Consider the following 22319-nt stretch of genomic DNA (forward strand, 5'->3'; position numbering starts at 1 on the left):
ACTATTTCTAAGCTCGTGTTTTTCTTTCTCTAGGAATTTGTAGTTACGGTCTAAATTCTTCAGAACATGCAATTGTTATTCAAAGTCCTTATCCTTAGAAATAATCCTTATTCTGAAACATTTGGCTCCTAAATGTGGAAGCAGTCAGTGGATCTTAGGAGTGTGTGTGTGGCTAATGTGGTAGAGTAGTTGATTAGCAAGGGTTAGGTCCCAAGTTCAAATTCTAGTATCACCAAAAGTCCTTATGTGAGCCAGGCTACCTGGACCTTCCAATAATAGATGTCCATCTGTTTGTGCACTTCCACCACAAAAAAAGGCAATCAGAACACAGAATTCTAAATACAGAAGACAAGGTCATTGGTGCCCACTCCATTTCTTATAAGCAACTATAGGAATGTATCTCCTGGTGACAGTACTTGGGTTGAGGTCTGGTTAAGTCCTAAGTCTGAAACTGACCATCCGATTCTACCAGCACAACTGTCCAAGTTAAAAAAAAAAAAAAAAAAGATCCCTAGTACTTCCTATTCTACCATCTTTTCCTAATGGCACTTAAATTTGAATGTCTTTTGTTGAAAGAGGATATTCCAGAAAGGCCCTGCTGGTCCCAAACTTGCGATCTTCCTGTCTCTAGAATGTGAGATTAAAGGGGTGTATTACCACACCTGCCTGAATAGCTCTCCCCAAACATGCAGACCTTCAACACTGTACACACATTTACGTATAAAACGAAAAATCTTAAAATTGTATTACAAAAACCAAGGAATAGTCAGATAAAGGTAAACTCTGAAAGTACTCTAGGTGGTAAATGACTTGCTAAAGGGAACAGTTCTTTTTAAACTATATACAATGTTAGTGGCTAATAATGTTACTGTTTCATAGTTAAGGAGGACTTACTGTGTTTGAGAGTTTTGTGTATACCTTACAATTTTATCCACTTAAATCTGAAAACAGACTAACATTGGAGGCAGCTTGTGTGGAGGGGTTAGAATATTGTTTTATTGAACATGTAGTTTCCAGCAATGGTCTGGTTACATTTAATTGTTGTAATAATTTAGGCTATTTATTACCAAAAAAGTATTTGTTTTAAAAAAATAAAACAAAAAGCTATGTGGATTTTCTTTTACATTTGGCCAAATCAACAGTGGTCTATGACTGAATCAGAAAAGAGCTAAGTAAGTCAAAATTATTTTCTTCTAGAAATTTATTTTGGATAAAATAGTTGAAGATGATTACAGTAATATATTGTACAAGAAGTCTAGAAAATAACTTACAAGAGTATTTTAAGCACAGGGTCTGACATACTTACAAACATGTTTGCTCCCAAGTATGTCAGTTGGCAGCCTCCTTCCTATGCCCACTCAACAGAGAAGCTTTTGTCATAAAACCATGCTTTTCACATATAATGAACCAAAGCTTCCCTTTGCTTCATCAAAAGCAACTGAGCCACACCTATCTTTCCAGTTCTGCAAATAGGAAGGAACAAACACTTGACTAAATGTAGAAACACTGCCCTCTCAAACATTTATAATTTATGCAGACATAAATTTCCTGCACATATACAGTTCTCTTCAGCAGAGCAACAAGTACATTTTTGTTACTTCCATTGTTTGTTTCAGTTAATAGACCATTCCCATTTTATAAAAAGACTACAATAGTCTAGCCGAACGATGTAAACCAAAAAGGACACTATCTCCTGTCTTTTTTACCAGCTTTCCTCTTCCCTGAGAGTAAGTGCTTGGGTTTCATATCAAATACATGTCTATCTGCTTCTCCTTTCTTCCCCAAGCGATTCATCTTCTTCTGAGCATTCTTCATCATAGTCTTGGCTTTCTTAACCATCTACAAAGGTGAAAACACAAATAATTAAAATCACATTTTCACTGTGTATTTTAACTAGAAGGTACTAGTCTTAATAAAAGACCAGGTCTATTCTGTGCAGACCCGTAAAACTCAGTCACTGGTTTCCCTCAGGCTCACCATAATGCAATGCAATCTATGAAGGACAAGAACATTCTAGACCTACATTACAGAATTATCTAACTCCTTACACCAACTAACACAATAAAATTCAGGCTCATAAGAAAATACCACTCATATCTTTTTTTTTTTTTTTTTTTTGGGGGGGCGGGGGGGTCCGGTCATGGGGCCTGAACTCTGGGCCTGGGTGCTGTCCCTCACCTCTTCAGCTCAAGGCTAGCACTCTACCACTTGAGCCACAGCGCCACCCACTTCCAGCTTTTTTCTTTTTGCTTATGTGGTGCTAAGGAATCGAACCCAGGGCCCTCATGCATGCAAGGCAAGTGCTCTACTACTGAGCCACCTTCCCAGCCCCTCATATCTTCTTGACAAGTGGCAACATTAAGATTTTAGTGGCCAACACTTCGTAGTCTCAGTACTTGGGAGGGTGAGGCAGGAAGACTGTTTGAGGCCAGCCTACACTATATTTGGAGGCGTCATCTCAAAAATACCCAACATTTCCAGATGAAAATGGCATTGTGGGATGAAAAACTAACATCTCCATTAAAAAGACTGCATGCTAGTTCACACACCTACGGATACACACACACACACACACTCATTCTCCTATATCCAAATTTTCAAAATGCTAAAACCATTTTTTTTGGTGTTTCTTAAAAAGGTCTTTCATCAGAAGAGACTTATATGTCTGCAAAAAAATAATACAAATCGTGACAGTGACCCAAGCTACGAATCTGAGGAAAAAAATACCTTCCCATGTGAAGACAAGTACCTGTTTGATCACTTGATCAAACGGGTTCCTTGGGCTGTTCTTCATGGGTGGTTGTTATGACTGAGGCCTCCTGGTGCTGAGAGAAGCCACCTTAAGGTAACCAGTGCCTACTCCCAGACTCTTGGTACTTTTGAGACTATGTTTGTTTATCTTCCAAAATATAACATTAGAGAATGGTCCACCCAGGACACCTGTGCAAAGGCACTCAACTCTCCCTGGCAGAAGGTTATCTCTAAAGGATGCCACGAAATGGAGGGATTGATGGATCCAACTCTCTGCCCATAGCTCCTGCTCCTCCAAACACCTGCCATTTGCCTGAGCCAATCTGTAATAAGCAACAGGCATTCTTAATTCCTGGTATTATACATCATCAGGACTAACCTTGACATCTCGAAGACCAGAGACATCACGTGGAGTTCGAGAACAACTTCGACTCCGGGATATAGAAGAAGGTGGAAGGGATTCCTCCCGCTTTCTTTTCCTAGTGACGCTCCGAGATCTTCGTGCTTGAACTGCATAATGGGCCTAAATGTATAGAAAACAAATCTCAATGTAGAAACACAAGTAAAATTTGAAAATAAGGCATGAGAAACACAAGTAAAATAAGAAAACAAAGATGTTTCCTCCAAATGTCAACAATTCCACAGTGAATGACTTGAATGTGAGTGAAGTATGTGAAATCTCAAACAATGAACTCGAAAGAACAATAAGTGACTAGTGAAATTAAAGAGGACATGTATTAGCACCCAAATGAATATAAAGATACAACATACATACAAGAAAATGGAACTAGGAAACTTGAGGGGATCAAAGGAGTTAGGATAGATGGGGAAAGAATGATGGAAGGGGTGAAAATAACCAAGATGCTTTGTATATAAATTAACATGTTGAATCAAAATCCTTTTGCAAAGATCAATACAAAAAAAAAGGACTGCAAATAAAACATGTACGACCTCTGAGGACATCACAAAGACTGTAAATCATGATGTTGACAGGATAAAATTCCCCAATGACAGATTTCTCAGAATGTGTCTCCACTGTTAAGACTGTAGCTGAAACCAGTCTCACACACTTACATCTTCCTTATTGTCCATGTCAACACCAAGTCCACGCATCTCATTCTCCAAGTCTGCCCGCTGAACCTGAAAAACAACCAGAAGAAAACCACCTTGGCTTTTTCGTTTTGCTTCTTTGAAATAAGGTCTTGCTAGATGTAGGTCAGGATGCCGTGGAACAAACTATCCTCTGTCTCAGCCTCCCTAGAGCTGGGATTATAAGCATGTACTACCATGTCTGGCTCAAGAAACCTGTTTTAAAAGTGAAAATTAGTCTGATGAAATGTTAAGAAAAATTTAAGGGAAAATGTACATGTGATACTCATATATATTTTGGTTTTCATCTATAGTTTCTGCCTCATACCTCCAACAGTCCTTGTTATTTCCTAAATGTCTAGAATACTGAAGTTGAGGTATTTGGCCTTTAGTCCTTGGTTCCTGCAGCAGCTTTAGAAGTCAGAGGTAAAGCAATCTTTTGTTACTACTACAATGCTTCCAATCTCAAAAAAGTGTGGGATGGGAGGGGAAAACTGGGAGTGAAGGGAAGGGTGACAGTGTCCAAAAAGAAATATACTCTTTACCTGAATTCTGTAACCTGTCTGTACATCAACAACAAAAAGAACTCTTTGAGAACTCCTGCCTCCTCTCAACCATTCATTTTCCTCCTCAAGTAAACTATTCCTTATTTTTCCCAAGGAAGTTCATACAAATAAAAAATAAGCAAGGCACTGTAGAGCATGCTTGCAATCCCAATATTTGGGAAGCAGGGAGGATGATTTCTTGCTCAAAGCTGGCCCTGGTTACAAAGAGTTGGATGCCAGCCTGGGCTACATAGCAGAACTGTCTGAAAAAGCAGATTTAATCTAATCTTCCTCTCATGTTTGGCTTTGGAGCTGGACATCAAGAAATTTTCTATCGGGGTTGGGAAGGTGGCTCAGTGGTAAAGCGCTTGCCTTGCACGCCTGAGGCCCTGGGTTCGATTCCTCAGCTCCACATAAGCAAAAAGAAAAAAGCCGGAAGTGGCGCTGTGGCTCAAGTGGTAGAGTGCTAGCCTTGAGCTGAAGAGCTGAGGGACAGTGCCCAGGCCCAGAGTTCAGGCCCCACGACCAGACCCCCCTCCCCCCCCCCGCAATTTTCTATCATTTTAAGCTGTACAACTGCAAAATGCTTGAATTTACTTGTATTAGTGCTGACCTGGTAAGTGAAATCACCAGGAAAGGGCAATACTCCAGATAGAAAGTTATAGGTAAATCATCTTCTCCAAGTCAATAAACACCAACAAAGTATGTAAAATATTATACCCATGAACAGGCTGAAAGTTATGTTTAGAAATGATTTAGCTAAGAATCTAATTTGAAATGTAGAGGTTTTGACTTTACATAACATGAAACTTGCCTTCTTAGCAGTTCGAGGCATCCTGGGTCCCTGTGTATTCTTTTCTTTGGATTGCAGAATTTTCAACTTCTTTTTTTCTCTAATTTGTTTTGCCAATTCTCGGATTTCCATCATTTCCTCATCTTCACTTTCAGACTCACTGTCATACTCTCCAGCAGCTGTTTTTAGTTCTTCTTCCTTTTCTAACTCTTCCAGTTTCTTTAGAAAGAGTCATAATTAAATAAAGTTACAGAGTACAATTTCTAAACACATGGCAAAGTGTTTATGGGAAGGATGTTCCTCTACATCTTAGAAGATACAATAAAGCACAGTTTAGAAGACAGAAAAGCATTCTGTAACAAAAGGGATAAAAATCTGCACACAGGCAGCCTGTTGGTACCCATCCATGCCATTCTACTTTCTTCAAACTAAACTTCAGGAACATTGCAAACAGATATCTAATACCCAAACAAAATCTCACTAGCTAAGAAGTTAGTGAAAATGCTCTGTGTATATGTGTGTGCACGCATGTGCCCGGGCCAGCTTTAAAACACCATCCTCTTATCTCAGCTTCCTGAGTAGCTAGGATTTCAGGCAAGAGCCACCAACAGCAGGCAAAATGAAAAACTTGAAAGTATATTTATCTAAACAATACGAACAAATGTTCAACAACAGACAGATTGTGCCCATGTCCTGAGCATTGAAAACACTGAGGAATTAAGGCTGAGAGGGAATGGGCCTGTTCTGTACAGGCCGAGGAAATGTGGTGTGACACAGAGGAGATATGTTCATGAAGCAGAGCAGAAGACTTTAACAAAAAGAAGTGACATGACCACCCATGTCTGGAGGAGGAAGACAATCACATACACTAAGAAAAAGCAAATAGGGAGGAGAGCATGAGGCAGGAGAAAGATAGTAGTGACTGGTCAGAGTTCTAGTTAAGAATGGATCTGAAAACACAGATTCTTGGCCAAGAACTAATCCTGCCCCCCACCCACCCCGACCTTAGACTGGAAGGGTCAGTAGGCCATAGTAAAACTGGAGACCAGTTGATACCCGTGTCAATTTTCTTGATAAGATAATGTGGTGCAACCTGTTGGACTAGCAGAAGGAAACATGGGCAGGAAGTCTAATAGAAAAAGTCTAATAGAAAAATCTGAACTAGTGACAGGAGCTACGGCTCGGCACAGATGTCAGTGGGACTGATACATTACATTACAGGTCAGTGTGAAAACCGTAGGCATCTCCAAGACCAGGTGGGACAAGAGGAGTCAGTGGAACAAGTAACAGAACAAAGAGGTGGTGACAGAGGATCTCTCAGAGTGAGAACAGATCTCGTAGAACAGAGCATAGAAAACAAGTGGGGGAATGGAACTGGAGGTGCAACTCACACAGTAGAACATCTATGGAGCAAGAGCATGAGACTGAGTTTAAACACAGTACAAAAACCACAATTAAACAAAAAAGTACCAGAGATCTGTGTGTGTGTGTGGGGGGGGGGGGGGGGGGGGGGGGGAAGGGTGGTGGTGGTGGTGGGAGGAATGCTGAAAGCAATGGGAGCAGAAAGAGAAAGAAACAGGCTAGCAAAAGTTGTGCCTGTATCTTCAGTAGCTGTAAAAACAACATATAAAAAAAATCACAAAACATTAAATGTAATACAGACCTTCATGATTGCAGGATCAATATAATCAGCAACATTGTGTCCTTCCCAGATCTCTGGTATTTTATCATACTTCTCAGATGAATTCATTAAATCCCAGTATTCTAGAGTTAAAAAGTTATATTCATGGTAGTTTCTAATATCCTCAAGTGCCATGTGCCCAATATGAGTTATAACATGTCAAATCAAGTCCCTCTAGAAAGATACATAATTCTCAATGTTGCATAAGGTATTAACAATATCACAAACACGAGCTCAGCATAATCCCTTCATATAAAATCAACAAGGGGCTAGGAATGTGGTTTAGTGGTAGAGTGCTTGCCTAGAATGCATAGGGCCTTAGTTTTGATTCCTCAGTACCATATAAAGAAAAAATAAATAAAATTAATAAAATTAAAGTCAACAGAAAACAGCCTGAAAGACATTTAACAGAGCTCTATCAACATGAAACTTTAATCTCTAAGAACTCAAAACCTAACAAATATGCCAGAATTTTACTCATTACTGTAGGTAATGCAGGTAATCTGAGGGGATAGGTGGGGGTTAGGACAGAAGGGGTGTGTGTGTGTGTGTGTGTGTGTGTGTGTGTGGAATGATGGAAGGGGTAACATTGGAGCAAGGTGCATTATACTCATAAACTGACAAGTTGAATTGAAATCTCTTTGTACAACTAAAGATATTTTTAGAAAATAAAGAAATATTTAGGGCCGGGAAGGTGGCTCAGTGGTAGAGCGCTTGCGCTTGCCTTGCATGCATCAGGCCCTGGATTCCATTCCTCAGCACCACATAAGCAAAAAGTTGCTCGAAGTCGCGCTGTGGCTCAAGTGGTAGAGCGCTAGCCTTGAGTTGAAGAGCTGAGGGACAGTGCCCAGGCCCAGAGTTCAGGCCCCACGACCGGAGCCCCCACCCAAAAAAGAAATATTTAAACCCAAAAAGTTAAAAAAAGTCCTTTCTGAAACAGTTCAGATAAAACCGGCTTTGCACAATACTTATAACATCATAGTGCTTACTTTGAAGATCTAAAATATAATCATCTCCCATTTCCAGCTCAAGATCTCGTTCCTGCAATGGGGGAAAAATTTTTTTAATTAAATTACCTTTATTTCACTTTTTCATCCCCAACACCCTTCCCCTTCCTTTCCACACAGAAGTAATTAGTGCCTTCTCCATTTTTTTTCAGTATCTATTGGATTTCACTTCTATGTCTAAAAGGAAAACTGTCTTTAGGTTATATATCATCTATTAAAAAGCACCGTAAGAGCAAAGACTTTGGTGAGGAATTCACCTCCATGTCCTAGAACTGTACATGACCGAGTGCTCCTCAAGCATACTCTACGTGTGTCCACTGAGCCAGGACGCTGTCACTGTGGACTGCTCCCTCCCCATAAGAAACCCAGAAAAAGTTACAACAACATACCCTTTTCTTCTTGGGCTCCTCAACTTCCATTCTCTTCCTTCGAGCGACTACTCCTTCTGGGATGAAAGGAGGCCTCTCCTATGAAGATATTGGAAATACTTATGTGAGATGCTGTGATAAATGTAAAAATAACTTAAACCAAATAACTAGAAATAAATACTGTCTATAAGGGAATATAAAATCATATCCAGATTCACTTATAAAAATATGATCCAAAAAATTACACAATAAGAGCAATAACTGTAGATTTATTATGACGACATACTAAAACAGAAACCAGTATACATGAGAATTCAAAGAAAAGATAATCAGGGGGCCGGGAAGGTGGCTCAGTGGTAGAGCACTTGCCTTGCATGCATAAGGCCCTGGGTTCAATTCCTCAGCATCACATAAGCAAAAAGAAAAAGCCGGAAGTGGCGCTGTGGCTCTAGTGGTACAGCGCTAGCCTTGAGCTGAAGAGCTGAGGGACAGTGCCCAGGCCCAGAGTTCAGGCCCCACAGACCCAAAAAAGAAAAAAGAAAATATAATCAAAAACTCTGAGATAAATGAGTATCATTTGAAAACAAAGTTGCATAGCTATCTCTACTCTTCCTTTAGGACAAAATAAAGCAAAAACTTCCATCCCTTTTAGAGGGGTGTGTGTGTGTGTTGCATAGCTATCTCTACTCTTCCTTTAGGACAAAATAAAGGAAAAATTTCCATCCCTTTTAGGGTGTTTTAGGGTGTGTGTGTGTGTTTTAGGGTGTATGTGACAAAATAAAGGAAAAACTTCCATCCCTTTTAGGGGTGTGTGTGTGTGACAAAATAAAGGAAAAACTTCCATCCCTTTTACGGTGTGTGTGTGTGTGTAGGGTGTGTGTGTGTGTGTGTGTGTGTGTGTGTGTGGTGTGTGTGTGTGTGGTGTGTGTGTGTAGGGTGTGTGTGTGTGTAGGGTGTGTATGAGTGTGTGTAGGGTGTGTGTGTGTGTGTGTGTGCGTGTGTGTGCGTGCTATCCCTCCAGCTCAAGGCTAGCACTCTACCTCTTGAGCCACAGTAACACTTCTGGCCTTTTCTGCTTATATGTTGCTGAGGAATTGAACCCAAGGTCTCATGCATGTAAGGCAATCACTCTACCACTGAGCCACCTTCTTACCCTAGAGGTAATTTTTTTTTTTTTTGGTCCGGTCGTGGGGCCTGAACTCTGGGCCTGGGCGCTGTTCCTCAGCTCTTCAGCTCAAGGCTAGCACTCTACCTACTTGAGCCACGGCACCACTTCTGGATTTTTTTTCTTTTTTGCTTATGTGGTAGTGAGGAATGGAACCCACGGCCTCATGCATGCAAGGCAAGCGCTCTACCACTGAGCCACCTTCCCAGCCCCTAGAGGTAATTTTTTAAAAAGGACATAAATATGCAAGTACACAGGAAAAATACTTTTCTTTTTTCCTGATACTAGGGCTTGAACATGGTGCCTTGCAGTCTTGCTTTGCTCAAGGATGGTATTCTACCATCTTAGCCATACATGTACTTCTAGCTTTCTGCTGAAGAGTCGCTGAAGCCTGGCACCAGTGGTTCACTTTTGAGAGGTACTTGAGAAGATGAAACCTGAAAACTGAGGTTCAAAGCCACTCCTGGTCATGAAAGTCTGTGAGACTCTCATCTCCAATTAACCGCCAAGAAAGTCGAAGCTGTGGCTCGAGTGGTGGAGTGCTAACTTTGAGTAAAAAAGCTTAAGGATAATGCCCAGGCCCTGAGTTCAAGCTCCTGTACCAACACTCACATCTACAAACACCAGCACCCAGGCCAAATTCAAGCTTCAGTACCAACACACACTCACACAGTCATCTCTCTCTCCCAAGGATACAGACATAAATTTGCAATAACAATAGTACTCAGGTATAAATGTGCACTAACTATATAGCTAGTATAAATAAATTTTAAAAATGCTTTTATATCAAATAAAAACCACTTCTGAGAGGATCAATAGGCACGGTAAGTTAAATGTAACTGGTAAACTGAGAGGCAGGTTTAACCTAGCCTCTCCCTTCTTTAGTCTTTACCACATCCACAAATCCTATTATAAGAAACCGAAGTGTATGAGACTCATTTGGGTACATATGTAACTAGATTTGCAGCCCCAAGAACAGACATAGGGTTGCATTTACTGGCAATATAAGAACTGTACTCTGCCTCTCTTTTTTTTTCTTGGTGCATGTGAAGCAAGCATGATACTCCAGCTCTTTTGTTTTTCTCAAGGGTTTTATTAACTTTTCCACAGCTGGCCTCAAACTCATTATCCTGTCTACATTTCCCAAGAGGAAATGCTAGAATTAAGAATTACTGGCATGAACCACACCTGACTATAATAAATATAACTTAGAGGTACCCTCTGGAGGCCTTCTTACCTTATCATCTCTCTTGTTTGGTAGCGCTAAATGCAATCTGTTCAGCACCTCATTCACTTTATTTCCTTTCATTTTGGTTTCCACCCGATGAGCTAATAGTCTATCACAAGCCTGACGAAGTATAAAAGCAAGGCACATAGTCATAAAGACATACAACATTCCTGCCACACATTCCAAGGAAGGATCAGGTCAGCTTTGTTTGGAACTTAAGTGTACATTTTTCCACAAGTAATCATTCTGAGGAAGGCTTCTCTGAGAAGAACCACTCTTTGTAGGCCAAGGGCCAACCAAGACAAAATAATTAGGCAGTGCCCATGTCCCATGCTAGGCCTCATTCCCAAGATTAGTGACCCTCTTTGCAGAGTGCAGACTTGAGAGCTGTCTACCTGTCCTTCTGTACCTACATGTGACATCCCTGTGGGATAATGGCAACTTGAGCAATTTTCAGGTAAAAATAGTATGGAGGAATAGAAAACAAAGATGGCCTGTGAAACAAATTAGTCAAGCTGTTCCTGCCTTTCAGACTACTTCTATTTTTGAACAGATTCCATGAAAGATACACTCTTCTATAGTTGCTATGGAAAAGTTGCTATTAGAAAAGTCACAACAGTCCTTTAAATCTATTTCCTACAGTGAGAATTATAAATTACACTTGTCTTTCCTTATCCACTGGGGCCTTATCTATGGATACAAACATTCATAGATCAAAATTAATTGAAGAAAATCTTCACTACACACTATTCTTTCCTGTCATCACTCTCTTAAAATACAGAAAATCCTCACATCATTTACAATGCATAAGGTATCATGATAAGTATGATTTAAAGCATGTAGAAGTATGCACCCAAGATACATGAAATCATTATATCATTTTTTTATAAAAAGCCTAGCTTCTACAGATTTTGGCATCCACAGGCACAAGGGAGAGATAGCTTTGGAAACAATAACTGTTTCTCTCCAAATGCCACTGGGTAGGACAGGGCCTAAATGTTCTCTGTATCAGATTCTTCTTACGGTGTTGCACTCCTATCTGGCTATGTGAGCGTTTTGTAGCTTCTAAAATAAAAGTGATTTTCCCCATAACCTTTTCTATAACAAAAACCGTATTACTGCAGTTTGATTAAAGAAGTACTGACCTCTGTCTTAACTTGAATAACACCTTCCTCAGTCAGGGTGCTGGTCTCAATTACAGGGAATCCTTCAGCCTTCAAATCTATAAATATTTTCTGGGAATGCAAGAGAAAAATGAATTGTTCAACATCTTTAACTTATTTTTAATTGTTGAAGAGCAGACATCAGAAATTATTTTTTTCCTATACTTTTCTGTGATTAAAAAAAAAAAAAAAAAAAACATGTTGGGCATTGGTGGCTCACACCTAACTACTCAGGAGGCTGAGCTGGGGACTGAAGTTCAAAGCCAGTCAGGGAAGGAAAGTCTATGAGACTCTTATCCTCCAATTAACCACCAGAAAACCAGAAGTGGCATTGTGGCTCAAAGTGGTAGAGTCTCGTGAGGAAAAACGCAGAGAATGCGCACAGGCACAGTTCAAGTCAGATGACTGACAAAAAAATAAACAATGGTAAGTATCAAACCAGACTACAGTCAAATAAAATCTGAAGCTTTACACATGACATTTTTTTTTTTTTTGTAGGTCGTGGGGCTTGAACTCTGGGCCTGGGCGCTGTCCCTCAGCTCTTCAGCTCAAGGCGAGCGCTCTACCACTTGAGCTACAGCGCCACTTCTGGTTTTCTGGTGGTTTATTGGAGATCGGAGTCTCACGGTCTCTCCTGCCCGGGCTGGCTTTGGACCGTGATCCTCAGATCTCAGCCTCCTGAGTAGGTAGGATTACAGGCGTGAGCCACCAGCGCCCAGCTTTACACATGACATTTTATGTAATCTAATTTCCTAAAACAGAAATTCAAGCAAGATCATGATCATTTTTTCTTTTTCTGAGACCTTGCCGAATTACGTGGCCCACAAATCATGACCTAGTGCAGGATGGCTCTGATCTCATCATCATCTTCCCGCCTCAGCCTCCTAAGTATTAGGATCATAGGGCTGCAATCATGACCAGACAAGAACAGTTTTTAAAAATGTTCTCAATGCTATTTCTTACTTAAAAAAATTCCAGTCTCAGGGGCTGGGAAGGTGGCTCAGTGGTAGAGCACTTGCCTTGCATGCATGAGGCCCTGGGTTTGATTCCCAGCACCACATAAGCAAAAAGAAAAAAACCGGAAGTGGCGCTGTGGCTCAAGTGGTAGAGCGCTAGCCTTGAGCTGAAGAGCTGAGGGACAGCGCCCAGGCCCAGAGTTCAGGCCCCACGACCGGACCAAAAAAAAAAAAAAAAAAAATTCCAGTCTCTATAGCTCAACAGAATTACTTAGAAAACACACCAACAGTTAAAAGTCTAGAAACAAAGGATTTGGGTTGTGTGTTCTCTAATGCCCCATTTAGATCTAATCACACATGTGATCCTACTTCAGACAGGTAAACAAAGCATATTGAAGGCACTGATGAACAAGGTCTACTTCCATTACCACAGGGATCAAAACAGTGGCTTAGAGAAAACTAGGGTCTAAGCACCAATTCTGTTATCTAGCAACACATAACCAAGGAGTTAGCTAGTCCCTGAGCCTACTTGTGTATGTGATTAAGACTGTCATGTGCTATCAACCAGTGGTAAGTCACATTAGAAGGCTAATTAATAAAGCAGGCTCTAAAATAGTGTTGACTGAATAGTAAGATGGCATGCAATATGCACTTGCTTCCCAATCTCCTGAAATCTCAACAACAGATAATACAGGAATGGCATATACTATTAGGGCTTAGGTGACCAAGTGACCCCACTTTCCTACCACATTGGGGCAGTACCCCATGACATAGGCTTACCTTCACTGAACAAAGTGGGGTTTCAAAAGGATTACCTCACTTCCTTTCCACACAGCTGGTAAGTGAACAACTGGCATTTGAGCCTGTCTAACCTCAAAGCCTTGAGTTATCTGGTTTCCCACTTCACCTCTGGTGCTATTTATTCTCTTCTTAATCCTCCCATACATACTCTTTAGACCGAAAACCTGAGATTACTTAAAAATACAAATTATTATGTAAATAAGACATATTAATTCTCCAACATCAATGTTCAGATAATTAATAACTTAAAGAATGTCCTATAGTGCTCTGAGAAAAGTGATGTTTTTTTGAGATAGGGCTTTGCTATATTTAGCTCAGGCTGGCTTCAATCTCACAATCTTCCTGCCTTAGTCCCCCAAATGCACCTCACCAAGCACAACTATTTAAGATATGCCAATCCTTATGAATCCAATATATTCAAAGAGAACAAGATACTAAGCAGGAAACAACATTCTCTTGCCATTTCAGTACATTCTACTTCCACTTGGATTAAAGAAGACTATTCCAGAAGATATAGCAGAACTATTTACTGTTCCACTGTGATGGTTCTCATATCTCAAGTACATATCCAATGCTCTGAAAGACCTGTTCTAACTCAGACTGCCACCAAACCCCGAGGTTTTTGGAGTCAGTGGTTAGGCTCAAGTGCTCAAGAATTCACTTTTCTGGCCAGGCGCCGATGGCATCATGCCTATAATCTTAGCTACTCAGGAGGCTGAGATCTGAGGATCACGGTCCAAAGCCAGCCTGGGCAGGAAAATCCATGAGACTCTTATCTCCAATTAACCACCAGAAAACTGGAAGTGAACTGTGGCTCAAGTGGTAGAGTGCTTGCCTTGAGCTGAAGAGCGCAGGGACAGCGCCCAAGCCCAGAGTTCAAGCCCCATGACTGACCAAAAAAAAAAAAAAAAGAAGAATGTAGTATAATTTACCTGATCATCTTCAGAAAGTTCAGCTATTCGCCTCACGTCACACTTGTTCGCTACAACTATAAGAGGCTAGCAAGAAAGAAAATAATGATTATTTTCACAAAGAAATATATTTAATCCTCCCTGCTTTCTGTAATTTCACTTATGAAGATCAAGTATGGTTTGGAATTATTAAATGAAAAATTCCAGAAATACATCATTTGTAACTTTTAAGCTGTGCATTATTCTGAATAGTGCAATGGAAACTGTGTGTCTTCCTGTCTATCAATGATGCAACTCATTGCTTTGTCCAGCTTTTTTATTCTCTTTATATTACCAGTTAGTCAGTCACTTGTTAGTTATCAGATTTACTGTTATAGGGCCAATATCATGTTCAAATAATAGCTAGAGTTCAGTACTACCTGGTTTCTGGCATCCACAGGAGAATTTTGCAACACATTACTAGCAGATAAACTACCATGTAATTATTAAAGTATTAGTTACCACACTTACTTTGTTGACAAAGAGAGGTCTGATATTCTGGAAGAGTTCTACTTGCTCCTTTAAACCATGTCCACACTGCTCAGACAAATCCATCACATACAGGACCGCAGCTCGGAGGTGGGCCAAAGCTGTGATAGCCTGCATTTCGATGGTGTTCCGATCCTCCAGAGGATGATCCAAAATGCCTGGAGTATCTACTACCTAATGACAGGACTCATTACTCTAAAGTACACTTTTTCACAAACTTCTTGTCTTGTAAGTCACCCTGCTACAACAAAACAGACCTGACAACACTACGAAATAAAATATGGCTCTCTGAGAGACCCTAAACAACTCATTAAAATGCTTGTCAACGACTTTCAGAAAAATGACTCCATTTTCCATTAGTGACTGAGATAACTGGTAATCTCTGTCAGATCTTAAGTATTATGTTTTCATCACTTAAAGTTAAATTGTGGAAATAAGATTACTTCATCCTTCATTCCTAATGACAAAAATGAAAACTGCAAAGAGAATTTCATTTTGTTAGAGGCTAAAGAAATGGAATCATAGCAGAGGAAATCCACATTGGCAGTTGCCTTTTCCTTATTATTTCTTTTTTTTTTTTTGGGTCCGGTCATGGGGCCTGAACTCTGGGCCTGGGCACTGTCCCTCAGCTCTTCAGCTCAAGGCGAACCCTCTACCACTTGAGCCACAGTGCCACTTCTGGCTTTTTTCTTTTTGCTTATGTGGTGCTGAGGAATTGAACCCAGGGCCTCATGCATGCAAAGCAAGCGCTCTACCATTGAGTCACCTTCCCAGCCCCTCCTTATTATTTCAAACTGTCTTCAGCCATCCACAAAGCTCAGGTGAGCTTTCCTTATGGTGGTACATGAATTTCATGTTTGTGGTAATGCCAGAGAATCTATTTTCCCCACTATTCAGACTCCCCCCTTGGGGATGCTGCCTGACACTTTACTAAGGAGCATTATATGGTTGAAATTCATTGTACTCTTTTAGAAATCATCAAATTTCATGAAACAGAAACTGAGAAACTTGTTCTAGGTTTAAAGATAAGACTCTTACCTGCCAACGAAGATACTTATAATCCATGTGCCCAACAAACAGAGACTTGGTGGTAAATGCATAAGGCTGAACATCCACATCTGCTCTCGTAACCTTGAAACAAAATGATACTTGATGATGGAAATTTCACATATTATTTCCTCTTAATGTTAACTGGTATTATTATCAACATTATCAATATAATATTAGTATATTATCAAGACTGATTTTTGCTAAGCATGAAGGTATAGGCAGTGATAGTTCCAACTATGGAAAGGGTGAAGCAGGAGGATTGTAAGCTCAAGGCTAGCTTTGAGATAACAATAGCTAGGTAGAGCATTTACTTATCTAGCATGTGTAAAGCTGTAGGTTCAATGCCTATAGTACCATATGATTAGATAGATTGATAGATAATGATAAATAAGGAGGGAAGGGGATAAAAAAAAAAGGAAGAAAAAAACAAAGGCTTCTGTAACAGCATGTTAAATCTAGCTTTAGACAAGTTAAATATTCCTGAGAACATAGGTGCTCAGTTATCAAATCCTCCAGAAGACTAGGGTGATTTACTAGTTAGCCAGACAACACTGTAACCCCGTACTCCCTTATCTCAAAGTAAGAATATTCTGACTTAAGATAATCAACATGTAATAAAGGCAGACCTACCTTATTGATGAAGCTGGACTTCCCAACATTAGGGTACCCACACAAAAGCAGAGTCCTTGTATTTGGATCAATCGTTGGCAAGCGGGATAAATGCTGGCGTACTATGAAAATGTTTAAATTCAAACATTAAAACTCGTAATTTGCTTGATTTTTTCCAATTTAGTTAAGCTCCAGATTTATGGTTACATATAATTGCACTCCAGTTTTTATAATGCAAAAGTGTTGAATAAGTATATATGAATGAAAAAGGGAACAATAACAGAGACTATGGCATATACTTGTACATACAATAGTATTTCCTGAATGTGGCTATACAATCCTATTTTTACCTGCCATAGATATTTTGGTTCCAGAAGTCAGTGGTGAGGCCAAAACCACAGGGCTAATAAGATTCTCAGATGACTCTTGTCATGTTAAGATTATTTAGATGACCATGTATTTTGAAGCAAACACACCCTAGGCCTTAGGGCTACAACACTGGCTATTACCATTTACTAGCTCATCTACAGGCAAACACACGTACTCACACACCATAAACCTTTTAAGAAACAATGAAAGGGGGGAGGGGCAAAAATGAACAAGTAAAAATGACACATTTGAGAAGGTGTGAAATTTTCTACAATTCAGAAATTGTCCTCTTAAAAATTCATATAAAAATGTCAATAGGTAAACTAGCAAACCATTTTATTTTTGTATTTTTCTCAATGTTTCCCCAAGATTCAGGTCTGTGCCTTACCTATTCAATACTAAATGTCACACATTTTCTAAACAATATTTCAATGATTATTTTCAACAATAATTAGCCTATTAGAATTTCTGATGAGTTAGGCTAGGAAAAATAATTTGATCATATCTAAAATAAAATCAACCTCACAAGTACCTTGTTCCAAATATTCCAAACTCTGTTTCTGTCTCTTGATAATAGTGCACATTCGCCCCAGGGCAGCACGCTTCAGTTGCTTGCAGCGGTATAGAGAGTCACCATATTTCATGAGCCGCACGTAATCTTTAGCAACACTTAAAAAAATAAAAATATCTTGTTTTATTTTTCACTGTTGACAGTAACTTAAAAGACACTATGTTAAGAAAATACCTTACTTGTCTACTAAATTTTTGGCAATATTTATTTGTCCCAGAGCCAACTTGTAATGATCCTTATCATAGAGAATGTTCATCAAATCTGCGTAAAATGGATGGATGTCCTGTAACAAACAAAACACAGCAATTACTTTGGTTCAACAGATTCTTATCCTTTTGTAAATAACAGAATAATTTTTATCCTCTCCTCAAACCTGCAGCTTCACTGCAGTCCTCTCTTGGACAATGACCCCGCTGACTTACTCCTCTAAGAAAATAGAAGTTATGAGCAGAAAGGCTACAGTCCCTTCTACTGGCCCTAACCTTCATCTGCTATAGTAATAGAGCCATAGATTAACTTAGCCAAGACCAGCCATCCCCATACACACTAGATCCCACTCTCTGCTTCTCCTCAGGAATTCCAAAAATTCTTCTCTTTATCTGACCATCTCTACCAGCTTATAAACATGTTGCCATTTTCCAAACCTTTAGAAAATATTTTAAAATGAAAACACTGCTGATTCCATAATCCTTACATCTCTTACGCCACTTCTTGTTCCTTCTGGCAAATGCTGGGAAAGAATCTTTTATCTCTCCTCCCTTCCTTCTCTTGAGTCCATTCTCATGAAAACTTCGTGGTCTTCTCCTGAGCCCTCCTAAACAGCACTGTTTCTGCATCTCACTCTTAGGTTATGTGATCCTGGTAAGATTTTTCAACACTTTAGAAAAATTCTATTTCTAAGTCTCTAGGCCTGGATCTCTCATGAGCTTTAGCATTTCTAAAGTGTCTTATGCCTATCTCCTGATGGCATATATACTGGACTCAAAGCTACTTTGTTCTCAAACCTTGCTCCTTAGTGGGACAAAGCTTGGTGAGTGGAACACCGAGAATGTCAAAGTCTTCTCTAATCTTTCCCATAGAAAAAATTACCTATCTCCTAACAATCACCACTATCATTTAAACCATCATGATCTTTCAATCATTGGGAAAACCATGGCACTGACCTCCCAAGGGCTCTTTAAGCTGCTAAAGGACAGGCATTATATAAAAATAAGTAAAAATCCTTAAAGTCCTCCTTAAGAATATACTTCAAGCAAGCATCAGGGGCTCATACCCATAATCCTAGCTCCTTGAAAGGCTGAGATTGGGAAGATAGCAGTATAGGCTAATACACACAACTGACAACAGTTAGGCCCAGTAGGATGCACCTGTCACCCTAGCTTAATAGGAAGATGAGAAAAGAGGAATGGCAGCTCCAGGCGCACAGACAAGTGCACGACACTCCATTTCAACAAAAGCTGTATGCACAGTGGTGCTCACTCGTCATCCCAGATGTGACTGGAAGACTAAAATAGGTCAATTACAGTACAGGGGTATGCCTGGATAGGAACAAAGACCCTATCTCAAAAATAACCAGCATAACCAGGCACCATGCTTATAATCCTAGCTACTGAGATCTGAGGACCAAGGTTCAAAGTCAGCCTAGGAAGGAAAGTCCGTGAGATTCTTATCTCCAATTAACTACTAAAAAGCCAGAAATGGTGCTTTAGTTTAGGTGGCAGAACCCTAACCTTGAGTAAAAAAGCTCAGGGTCAGTACCCAGACCCTGAGTTCAAGCCCTAGAACTGGCACTCAGGTACACTGCACAAAACCAGCGCAAAAAGGGCTGGAGGTATGGCTTGGCAGTAGAGCACATGCCTCAGGTCTTGGGCTCAGACCCCAGTACTGAAAAATAAAAAAATTAACTATATACTTCAGAGTCCTACCCAAGTGATCTGGCCCCATCTGACAGCTTACACTGATTTACATGTACTTAACCATCTGTGTCCCCCAGAGTCACATACATCCAATTTGGGGAAATCCGTTAGAATCTGTGATAATCTGTCATGGTAGTTCTGTTGAGTAAATTTGACTTTTCTCATATAAAAATGTCTTATGCGATGGATTTGGTAATGTTTATGAATAACTGTTGGAGTCTTCCGTTGAGTCTTTGACAATGTGAGGTCGATGAAGTCCTGCAATAGAAAAAATATTAAGACACAATTGTTTCTACTCACTTGCTTAAAACATTCCTAAACCACTGATTATCTAATAGTACTACACATCTTAAATTAGAAAATTTACTTTTCCTAACTAAAACATTCCCTTTTTATAGTCTCTGATCTAATGGTTGTTAAAATAAACTTATCCCAAATTTTCAAATACTTAAGAATATTCCTAACTCAAGTATAAGAAAAAACACACAATCCCACAATCTTATGCATAGCTTTAATTTAAATAATTTGATGAAATGATGAATTAAAACCCACTACTTAAAATTTCTGTGGGTATCTGAGGCAACAAAGGACTTGAAAGATTTCTGCATGCATTCCCCAGTGCCTGCTTCTTTTTAATAAGAACTCATTCCATGCTTTCTCAATCCCACTACCTAGTCATATAAAATTACTTGAATTTGACTAGGTGCAGATGGCCCATACTTGTAACCAATCCTCACTACTCTGGAGGCTTGAATACCAGCCTGGGCAGGAAAGTCCCTAAGACTCTTATCTTCAATTAACCACAAAAACCAAAGTGGAGCTGTGGCTAAAGTGGAAGAGTGCTAGCCTCGAGTACAAAAACTCAGTGACAGCGTCTAGGCACAGAGTTCAATTCCCAGGACCAGAAATGGACTAGAATGTCCATTGAACAAAACAATACTGGCCATTTTTTACAACTCATAAGAAAAGGTGTTGAATGGAGGGGGTAACAATGCTCAATAGGAAGTGTACTCATTACCTTGCTCATGTAACTGTAACCCTCTGTATAGCATCTTTACAATAAAAAATTAAGAAAAAAAGAAAAGGTGTTGAAGACAAAATAATGAAAAAGATACTCTTTTTCAAGGAACTTAGAATTGAGTGCCATAAAAAAGTAAACAAGTGATTACAATTGGTGTTCATATCTCCATCAGTAAACTTGAGAGCTCTTCCAATCTTCTACCAAAAGTTTTCAGTAGCATAATACTTGGAGTAGAATCTACACAAATCATAACATATTACTTGTAATAATACAGGAGTGTCAGAAGTGTTTCTGATCTGTGGTTGGTTCAATACATGGATCTGGAATCCATTGATAGTGACAGCTGACTGCATATTCCTCCGTTATAACTATTTCCTTACTTCGATTTTGTTTACCTGTTTCTATCCCTCTAGAAGGTATTTTTAAACCCACACTACCTGGCACACACATCAGTCACTCAATAGCATTTGCAACAAACTGGGTCCTGTACTTAACTCCTCTGTTCTCTAGAAATAGACCTTACTTCAATAAATGTTATCCAAATACATTCCCACAAAGCCAATTATACGAACAATTCATATGATCCAAACCTGTGTTTGAATTCCTTCAACAATGAAGGAATTACATGAAGACCAAGAAAAACATGTAAGACCTGATTCCTCACAAATGCTACAATCTAGTGAGACATGTAACAAATTGTCAGGAAGGAGGGGAAAAAGCGAGAGATGGGTAAACAAAAGGAGGAAACAATTTCGTATGTTATGAATGCAAAATACTAGATCTTGGCAAACCCTTGCAGAGAAAGCGTAGGCTACTCATAAGAAGGGGAAAGGAGGCATTGAAAAATATCCCCAAGGAAGCAGGTATAACCACAGCGATTCTTTCTCAGGACTGGTCCTCCCGTGAATCTTGCCCCAAGAGACCCGTTTCTGGACAAGCGCTTAAGATCCCTTGGGCTGGCTAACGTTACAAGAACTTTAACCTGGCCGACTTTACCTCGCTGTATCTGAAAACTCAGTCTCAGAGGTGACAGCCAACTCAGAATCCGAAGGCAGAGGCCGCGCTCACGCCGGCCCCCGCGGGCTTCCCTCCCTCCGCGCACGCCGGGGTGACCACCGCCCGTCCGGCCACTTCGGGGGTCCACACACGGCCCCTCCCGCGAGTCCCTCGTGTGGGGAGGGCTCGGGGGTCGGCAGACTGGCGGTGCGGGAGTGTCAGGCCCCCACAGCGCGTGGGCCCCGGGCAGGCCTGAGCGGGCGCCTTCCTCCTCACCCTCCGACTTACAAGTCTGGGCCCTCCCTGACCACCTGACCAAGACGAAGGGTGAGAGGTGGGGAGCCCCCTCACTGCCCTCTCCTACCTTGGCGGACGGCACCACCGTAATCTTCTTGAAGTTGTAGTGCGCCATGCTGCCGGCGAACTCCACGCGGAGACTCGGCGACACGGAGGACCGGATTTCCGCTGCCGGCGGTGGGTGGGACTTCCGCCGTGGCGTGCGAACGGGATTTCCGCAGCCTGGCGTGGGCCTCGCGTCATTTCCGGGAAGTCTGTCGAGCGCCCGCGCTGGACGGGACTCCCTGGAGTCTTCTCCCACAGCGTCCCCGCCCGGCAGGGAGGTGGACTTCCGAGGTCTTAACCCTTGAAACCAGTTGACCCGGGTCGTTCCGGGAGAGGAACGACATATTTGAGGCCTGGAGAGGTTAAATCCCTTGGCGGGGCACTGAACAGGCCGGCCTGAGTTGAGGCCCCGGGAACCCCGGGCTCCTCGGGCTCGCGCTCCCGGGATGGCGCGGTGGT

General features: G+C 40.7%; 1 protein-coding gene across 1 annotated transcript; it reads right to left on the bottom strand.

Annotated features, from left to right (window-relative positions):
* Positions 1-1173: 1173 nt before the first annotated feature.
* Gtpbp4 (GTP binding protein 4) lies at positions 1174-21989 on the bottom strand. The gene is made up of 17 exons (XM_042686118.1): positions 21883-21989; positions 19589-19759; positions 17765-17868; positions 17547-17683; positions 16667-16767; positions 16025-16117; positions 14969-15160; positions 14480-14545; positions 11773-11862; positions 10637-10747; positions 8256-8333; positions 7849-7900; positions 6842-6942; positions 5200-5397; positions 3826-3891; positions 3131-3274; positions 1174-1839 (listed from the first exon to the last, which is right to left on the bottom strand). Exons 1-17 carry the CDS (start codon positions 21928-21930, stop codon positions 1687-1689), a joined length of 1905 nt encoding a protein of 634 aa, XP_042542052.1. The 5' UTR covers positions 21931-21989; the 3' UTR covers positions 1174-1686.
* Positions 21990-22319: the final 330 nt, after the last annotated feature.

Source organism: Dipodomys spectabilis, unplaced genomic scaffold (genome assembly GCF_019054845.1).
Source record: "Dipodomys spectabilis isolate Male_0828 unplaced genomic scaffold, ASM1905484v1 ptg000096l, whole genome shotgun sequence".
Lineage (NCBI taxonomy): Eukaryota > Metazoa > Chordata > Mammalia > Rodentia > Heteromyidae > Dipodomys > Dipodomys spectabilis.